We start from the raw sequence: 9824 nt of genomic DNA, 5'->3' as shown, positions 1-9824 counted from the left end.
CTACTGCTGGGCCTGCGTCCCACTTTCCTCACGTAATAGGGGGACCACACCCCCTCAGGATTGTAACGTGTTATTTTTTTTTAATTTCCTCTATCTCTAACATCTTTCTATGCTTTAAAATTATTATTTACCAAATAACATTCATAGCTGAATGGTATTTTGTTGTATAAATAAATATATTAAGAAATAAATGCTTTGCTATTGGACAAATAGTTTCCAATTTTTCACTACTCAAAAAAAAATGCCACTATGAACATCCTCTTAAATAAATATTGCATACAAATATAAATATTTCCTTAGGATAAATTCTTGAGCCGGAGGGACTACTGACTCAATGTACAGGAAAGATTTTCAGGACTTTGATTCATACTGCTAAATTAATCGGCAAAAACATTTTTTACTCCTCACAGTATCTGCACTTCGTGTTCACTGCAGCAATATTTCTGAGAGCCAAGACATGTTAACAACCTAAGTGTCCACTAACAAATAAATGGATAAAAAATAGGATTATACACACAAACAATGAAATATTATTCAGCCATGACAGAGGAAATCCTGCCAATTGCAACAACATGGATGAACCTAGAGGACATTAGGTTAAGTGAAATAAGTCGGAGAAAGACAAATACTGTGTGATGTTACTTATATGTGGAATCTTAAAAAAAAAACAAAAAAAAAACCCACCTCATAGAAACAGGAGAAGATGGATGGTTGCCAGGAACAGATAGGTAGGAGAAATGGGTGAACGTGGTCAAAGAATACAAACTTCTAGTTATAAGATGAATATGCTTTGGGGATCTAATGTACAGCATGGTGATGACAGTTAATAATGTATTGTATACTTGGAACTTGCTGAGACAGATCTTAAAAGTTCTCACCAGAAAAGAAATAAAAAGGTAACTATGTGAAATGATGGATGTCTTAACTAACTTTATTGTGGTAATATTTTTACAATATTATACATATATCAAGTCATCAAAATGAATAGCTTAAATGCACAATGTTAAATATCAATTATATTGCTATAAAGCTAAGGTGGGGGGAATGATACACTGGACTTCTTCAAAATTATTTGAAAATAATTTTTTCTCTGTGAAAGACCCTGTTAAGAGAATGAAAAACTAATTCAGACTGGGAGAAAATATTTGGAATTCGCAAAGCCAACAAAGGACTTGTATCCAAAATATATAACGATCTCTCAAATATATAATAAAACAAACAGCCCAATTTAAATATGGGCAAAAAACTTGAACATACATTCATTAAAGAGGATTTACATATAGCAAATAGTCTTAGAAAAATGTGACAGTGCAAATTTGTATCAAGTACAATACCACTACACATCTATTCGAATGGCTAAAATAAAAATACAAGAGGCAGAGTAGGTGGAAGTTACACTCACCCTCCTCCCAGGTCCAAATTGGAATTACAACTAAATTACAGAACACTCCACCTGAATAGCCAACTGAAGACTAGCTGAGCAGAAGTCTTGTAACCAAGGATTTATAGAAGAAGCCACTTTGAGACTGGTAGCAAGGGCAGAGACATGAAAAGGGCTGGCCCCACATCCATGTACAGCAGGTGGGAATCTGGAGGGACATCTCAGCTGCAAAAGTTACCCCCTGAGGAGCAAGGGGTCTCAAACGCATGTGCATGTGGGTAGATGAGCCCATATAACATCTGGCGGTGAAAATTAATGGGGATTCTGTCTGCTTTGCTCAAAACCCAGGTGCCCTCTTAAAGGAACAGCACACAAAATCTCATTCGTGGCCACTTAGTCTGGGCTCCAGCAGAGAGAGCGAAGATCAGAGCAAACTGGAGATGTGGGAGGACAAACAGGGTGTGAGGCTCCAGGGAAAGAGCTGAAGGGACCGCTGCCAGGGCTTCTATGCCAAGTTCCTCTCAGACAACACTCACAGATGACATCTTCCCTGGGTCAAGCACTCCCCTCCATACTGCATCAGCCTGGATAAATGCACTAGCCCCACCCTCATGACTCCATCACCCTGCCCTGCCGAGCTGTTGGAAATTACAACCAAACTTTAAATTTATGAAATCAAATTTGACCCATGTACCAATATTTTAGGACAAAATTAGTTTGAAAAAATATATACCTCTACCTATACTTTCTCTTGAAAACAATCCGAATATACTTGACAATCATCAGAAGGTATCAACCTAGAAAAGGTGTTGGCAAACTTTTTCTTGTTTCTCCTTGCCTAAGGACCCCATCCAATTTCAATTCAGTTAAAGAGAAATGTTCCCGGTGCGAGCCATCAAGAGTAGTTTATAGGATTCTATTAAGGAACCAGAGCAGCTAAACGTTTTCCCCTAGTAAATGACTTTATGAGACAGGTATCATTATTATCCTCAATCCTCAGATGAGGAAACCGAGACTTAGAGCAGGTTACCTGTCCAAGGTCTGATTCCACAGCCAGTGCATATCTCTATTATTCTGCCTCCAACATACTAAATTGATAGATACAAAAGTACGGTAAGTCAAAATATGAAAAATTAGCTATGTCTCTTAGAAGTCATATCACAGATCACCAAAGGAAAATATCATTTTGTCAATTTAATATTCTGGTTTCTTTTTTTCAGTTTATTTTTATGAAGGTTATGATTCAGTATTAATCAGTTTCAAATGTGCTTTTGGCTATTTTGTCCCACAGTCACCTATAAAATAACAAATCACCTGCAAAATAAAAAATCTCGTCTGCATTTTGTGTTATCTGTGCTCCTACCTGACACTGGTTAATGGCTGAATGGTTGCCATGGAATGGTGACTGTCTTTCTTTATCTCGATGATGTCGACTGCTATGCTTACTTCTCTGCAATTGCTGGCGTAATTTTGCAATCTGCAAAGGGAAAAAATAACACATGCATCAGAGTGTTTCCCATACTACATAAAGCATCCTTGCTTAAGAACCAGAAAAATTCAGTCTTAATAAAAGTTTTGAATTTTTAAACTGTATCACAAAATCTTATTGTATATACACATGCATATATAAAGAGATATTCCAAGTACTAAACAAGTGAAGTTTTCAGCATTTAGAATAAATTATATTACAACTTTCACAAAGAATTAAAAATTCATACTTATTCTCTCATTGCCCTCATAAGTCACATTTTATTTAGATTTCTTTATCAAACTTGTGACCTTCAACAGCTCCAAAAATTAAACTATTTGAATATCAATTCAAGCCACAAAATGCACTCACAGATATAATCTTTAAAAATACCAAATAAAATTTTAATCAATATCCCATGTTATTTCTGGACTGAATTTTCCTGGTCTTTTTTCCTACATTATATCTAAAATGAAAATGTTATAATTGTAGACAGAAAATGGTAATCTGGTAATCATAGCACAGGGGCAAAATCAACTTAGTTATACTGGGTTACTAAATAGTAGAATCACTACCATAATATACAGAAATAATACATGTGAATTTGTTATATCACTAAAATTTATATATCTGATATTTATATTAATAGGTATAGATGCTCTTTTTTTAAAAAGGAAAAACACACTATCAGATAAGTAATGTGTACATTTCTCCATTCAAATCTTTATTCAATTAACATAACTGTTTTTCTGTTGTTAATTCTCAAGTAAACAGATCTAAGATAAAAACAAACACACAAACCCCACACACAATGGAAACTGACAAATCTCTGCTGCCCACAATTTCAAGGAACTAGCCAACGAAGGAATCAAGCTGCCACACCCACTTTCTTGGAATCATTTTCCTGACCTCCTTAAGTTGATCTGTACTGCCCCAGGATGCTGAACGCTTGTGAGACCCTTTCTTCTTTTCAAAATATTCTTCGGCCCATGCACTCTCTGTCTATAATGAGAAAAAGGGGGAAGGGAAATTTTAATAAAAGAATCATTTAACAATAATATATACCACATTTGCCACAACATGGATGGACCTTCAGGGCATTATGCTAAATGAAAAAAGTGAGACAGAGAAAGACAAATACTGTATGTGGATTCTTAAAAAACCCAAACATACAAAAGAGATCAGATTCGTAGTTATCAGAGCCAGGGAATAGGTTGGTAGGGGACTTGGATGAAGGTGCACAAAAGGTACAAACATACATTTATAAGAGAAATAAGTACTAGAGATATAATGTACAACATAAAGGTTATAATTCCCACAGCTGTATAGTATATTTGAAAGTTGATGTTTCTTTCTCTCCCTCTCCCTTCCTCTCTAATGTCAGAAAAAAAAATATTTAAAAAAATCAATGAGACAGAAGTTTTGAACACTATAACCAATATGACCCAATATATACTCATTGAACATTACACCTTATAAATTCTGAACATATGGTTTCTTTATCCCAGCATGCATGAAACATTTATCATCATAGACCATATGCTAGACCAGTGGTCGGCAAACTGTGGCTCGGCAAACCACGGCTCGCGAGCCACATGTGGCTCTTTGGCCCCTTGAGTGTGGCTCTTCCACAAAATACCAGCTCTTCCACAAAATACCAACTTCTGCGCATGAGCCACGAAGTTTCAATCGCACTGTACGTGTGCGCCCGCACATGGTACTTTGTGGAAGAGCCTCACTCAAGGGGCCAAAGAGCCGCATGTGGCTCGCAAGCCGCAGTTTGCCGACCACGGTGCTAGACCATAGAGATGTCTCAATAAATAATCAGAGGATTCAAATCACTGAGTATATTCTCTGATCACAATGGAATTGAATTTGAACTCAGTAATAATAAGACATCAAGAAAATATATGAAAAGTAATCAACACAATTCTAAAGAAATTGACTCATCAGATTCAAAAGAGATTAGAAAATAGTTTGAACCTAATGATAATGAAAATGTAACATATTAAACTATGTGAGATACTTCAAAATGTACAAGAGAAACCTCAAAGTTCAAATGTTTACATCAAATAACAACAAGGAATGTTTAAAATCAGTAGTAATCTAAGCTTCCACATTAAAAGGTAAGAACAAAAAGAGTGTATAAAAAGGTTACTATATGGTGACTATGTGGGTTTATAAGAAAGATTTATTTTAAATTTAAAAATCTAGCATTATAATTCACCATGGTAACAGAATATAGGAGAATAACCATATTTATCTCTATAGGTAGAAATAAAACATTTGAAACATTCAGCACCTTTTTGAGGCAAAAACTTCCAATAAACTAGGAATGAAAGGGCACCTTCTCAATTTCATAAAGAGAATTTAAAAACAACAGCTAACATCCTACTAAATGGTGACTTTTTTTGCTTTTCTTCCAAGGCTGGGAAGAAGGCAAGGACGTCTGTCTGTGCTCACCATTTGTATTAATCATTGTAGTGAATGTTCCAATCTTATTAAGAATTCATATGACAAAATAAGAAATTAAAGTTATAAAGATTATAAAACAAGAAGATTGAAACAACAAAACAAACAAATATATAACAAGTAGCTTAACTATCTTCATTTGTAGGGGACATGATAGTCTATATAACAGAGAACAATTCTATATGCTCTTTTATCAGTTCAGAGCCTGTATAGTTAATTTGAAAAGTTTGCTGGAAAACCAAATTAGCAATATAATAAACTAATCTAAGACAAAGGACAATGATCTAAACTATTTTTGCTTTATATAAACTTTAAACTAAATATGAATAGCAGCAAAACCAAAACAAAATAAAATACTTAATGGATACAATTGCATACAGTAATATTTTGATCTATACAAGCCAATCAGGGAAAATTGCATTTTTGTAGAAATAATGGCTACAAAAGATAATTTTCAAAAGCAAATCCTTTACAGGTAAATATCAATATTTGATTTCCAATTAGTTTTTACCATGTATAATTTTTTATATGAAAAAGGACTGATTCATCTGAATATACTTTTAATAAAATAAGCAGAAATTATGTAACTGTGGTTTTAGAATAATGAAATTACCTTGGTTACAGGAATTTACTTGGTATAATTTCTTATACATATTTTAATTGGGAGATTAAAGGAGAGTAACAAAACTGGAGAAATTAAGACTTTCAGATTACAGTGCAATATAGAGATTTCATGTGAGGCTGCCTTTAAATATGGGGAAAATACATGGGGTAAGTACACCAGAGTCAAGCTGCCCACATCAATATAGTTCACTTGCAAGGTTCCATACTGAGTTTGCCTTATCTTCTCAGAGTGGTGGGTTAGGGTAACGGTCCCACCAGATGAACAGCTGTTACTGCAGGTGAACAGCTGCACACCAGACACTGGGTTTTTAATTCAGAATAGAGTGAAGGTGAGCAACACAGAATTTCACAGGAACTTCTTTTTAGACAGCATTAAAGAGATGAAACTTGATGCTTGTGAATGTCTGTATTTAAATAGTTTTCTGTATTTGAATAGGTGTCACTGTGTGTTAAACAGTTACTGAACACACTGGCATATCGAATATTTTCTATTAAAAAAATGATTTTGTGTACATATATTTTATGTGTTTACTCAGAAGATAAATTTAAAAAACCTGCTTGTATCAATCACCTCTTCTGTCCTGTCTCACATTTTCTCAGTCCACTTCCCCCCCCTTAGTGATTACAAGGCAACGGAACTGAACTTTAGCTGCACTGCATGTGTTTCACATTGTTTTACTAAGGCTTTTACATGACGTGGTTGGGACACCTGTGAGAAGCTGATGATCATTTGTGGGTGCTCAAAACTGCAAATGTGTCGGAATTAACACCCCCTGACACAATCCTTGACTTTGAGGGATATTATGCTCAGTGAAATAAGCCAGCCAGAGAAAGATAAATACCATATGATTTCACTTATATATGGAATCTAAAAAACAAAACAAACAAAATTGAAACAACTGATAGAGAACAGACTAATGGTTGCCTGAGGGGAGGGGATTGGAGGAGTGGGTGAGAAAAGTGAAGCAATTAAGAATTACAAATCAAATGAACTCTCCAAAAATTTATCTGGAATATAAAAAGACCCCGATAGCTGCAGCAACCCTGAGAAAGAAGAACAAAGTAGAAGGGATCTCAATACCAGATGTCAAGCTCTATTACAAAGCCACTGTTCTCAAAACTGCCTGGCACTGGCACAAGAACAGACATATAGACCAATGCAATAGGATAGAGAACCCAGAAATCAACCCAAACCACTATGCTCAATTAATATTTGACAAAGGAGGCAAGTGCATACAATGGAGTCAAGACAGTCTCTTCAATAAATGGTGTTGGGAAAATTGCACAGATACTTGCAAAAAAATGAAACTAGACCACCAACATACACCATACACAAAAATAAACTCAAAATGGATAAAGGACTTAAATGTAAGACGGGAAACCATAAAAATCTAGGAATCCACAGGCAGCAAAATCTCAGACATATGCCGAAGCAATATCTTCACCAATAGAGCTCCTAGGGCAGTGGCTCTCAACCTTCCTAATGCCACGACCCTTTAATACAGTTCCTCATGTTGTGGTGACCCCCAATTTCATTGTTACCAATTGACAATAATTAAAGCATAGTGATTAATCACAAAAACAATATGTAATCATATATGTGTTTTCCGATGATCTCAGGCGACCCCTGTGAAAGGGTCATTTGACCCCCAAAGGGGTTGCGACCCACAGGTTGAGAACCGCTGTCCTAGGGCAATGGAAACTAAAGAGAAAATAAACAAATGGGACTACATCAAAATAAAAAGCTTCTACACAGCAAAAGAAACCATCAAGAAGCTCACTGCATGGGAGAACATATTTGCCAATGTTATCTCCGATAAGGGTTTAATCTCCAACATTTACAGGGAACTCATACAACTTAACAAAAGGAAAATAAACAATCCAATCAAAAAATGGGCAAAGGATCTAAATAGATACTTTTCGAAAGAGGACATATAGAAGGCCAAGAGACATATGAAACCATGCTCAAAGTCACTAATCATCTGAGAGATGCAAATCAAAACGACAATGAGGCACCTGTCAGAATGGCTATCATCAACAAATCAACAAATGACAAGTGCTGGCGAGGATGTGGAGAAAAAGGAACCCTTGTGCACTGCTGGTGGGAATGCAGATTGGTGCAGCCACTGTGGAGAACAGTATGGAGTTTCCTCAAAAAAGTAAAAATGGAACTCCCATTTGACCCAGTGATCCCACTTCTAGTAATATATCCCAAGAAACCAGAAACACCAATCAGAAAGGATATATGCACCCCTATGTTCATATCAGCACAATTTACAATAGCTAAGATTTGGAAACAGCCTAAATGCCCATCAGCAGATGAGTGCATTAAAAAACTGTGGTACATCTATGCAATGGGATACTATGCTGCTGTAAAAACTGTGGTACATCTATGCAATGGGATACTATGCTCCTATCATTTGCAACAGCGTGGATGAACCTGGAAAGCATTAGCGAAATATGTCAGTCAGAGAAAGATAAATATCACATGATCTCACTTATTTGTGGAAAATAATGAACAACATAATGAACAAAAACAGATCCAAAGATAGAGAAGCATCCAGCAGTTCTCAACTTGTGGGTTGCGAACAATGAAAATACATCCTGCATGTCAGATATTTACATTATGATTCCTAACAGTAGCAAAATTATAGTAGCAAAAGTTATGAAGTAGCAACGAAAATAATTTTATGGTTGGGGTCACCACAACACGAGGAGCTGTATTAAAGGGTCACGGCATTAGGAAGGTTGAGAACCATTGGATTAGACCGTCAAACCTCAGAGGGAAGGCAGGGGAGGGTTGGGGGAAGGGAGAGATCAACCAAAGGACTTGTATGCATGCATATAAGCATAACCAATGGACACAGACACTAAGGGGGTGAGGACATGAGCGGTGAGGTGGGGGGGCAATGGGGGAATAAGGACACATATATAATACCTTAATCAATAAAGAAAAAATATATATTTTAAAAAAGGAACAATTAAAAAGAAAAAAGAATTACAAATCAGTCCTGGCTGGTTTGGCTCAGTGAAAAAAAGCGCCGGCCTGAGGACTGGGCAGTCCCTGGTTCGATTCCTGATCAAGGGCACATACCCAGGTTGTGGGCTTGATCCCCAGTAGGGGGCGTGCAGAAGGTAGCCGATCCATGATTCTCTCTCATCATGGACGTTGCTATCTCTCTCTCCCTCTCCAAAATCAATAAACCTGTATTTAAAAAAAAAAAAAGAATTACAAATCAATAGTTACAAAATAATCACAAGGATGTAAAGTACAGCATAGGGAATATAGTCAACAATACTGTAGTAACTATGTATGGTGCCAGGTGGGTACTGAAAATATTGGAGGGACTACTTTGTAAGGATATGATTATCTCACCACTATACTATACACCTAAAACTAAATCATACTCAATGTAAGCTGTAATTGAAAAATAAAGTTTAAAAAAAGGAGGGAAAAGTAGAGTGGGGAAAAAAGAGCACACGGATGGGGAGAAAAGGGAGCCCAGTAAGACACAAGAACGCTAGAGGGAAAGGTTTCAAGGTTAGAAAACGTTTACTTCTTTCAACCCAGTTATTTTACAGATAAGAAAACTGAGGCCAGAATGCTGATATGTTTTTTCCAATTCACTGCATCCAGCAGGTGTCTCATCCAGGAATGTATCTTGACTCTCAGTCCTAAGATCCTTTTAGGGCAAGAGATTTGCTGTGAAGGGCAAGAAGCACTCTCATCAAATACACATAGAGGCTGGAAGCCAGAAAGAGGATAGAGAAGCTTGAAGCCAAGTGGGAGGGAAAAGGCACATGACTGTAAGAGGCAGTGGGTTTCTCTAGCAGGGAAGTTGAGGTTACTGCTGCTGGGGAGGGGGAGTTCAGATGAAT

The 9824-nt window shown here is 36.5% G+C and overlaps 1 protein-coding gene across 1 annotated transcript in view; it reads right to left on the bottom strand.

Annotated features, from left to right (window-relative positions):
* The window catches only part of FAM117B (family with sequence similarity 117 member B), a 60302-nt gene that overhangs the window by 29620 nt on the left and 20858 nt on the right, over nucleotides 1–9824 (bottom strand). Inside the window, exons 2-3 of the mRNA XM_023760361.1 lie at nucleotides 3759–3851; nucleotides 2745–2858 (exon numbers count right to left, since the gene is read on the bottom strand). Of these exons, the coding sequence (XP_023616129.1) occupies nucleotides 2745–2858; nucleotides 3759–3851 (207 nt within the window). The remainder of the gene's footprint in view (nucleotides 1–2744; nucleotides 2859–3758; nucleotides 3852–9824) is intronic.

Source organism: Myotis lucifugus, unplaced genomic scaffold, assembly GCF_000147115.1.
Source record: "Myotis lucifugus unplaced genomic scaffold, Myoluc2.0 scaffold_3, whole genome shotgun sequence".
NCBI lineage: Eukaryota > Metazoa > Chordata > Mammalia > Chiroptera > Vespertilionidae > Myotis > Myotis lucifugus.
This window is presented reverse-complemented; position numbering and strand designations above follow the sequence as displayed.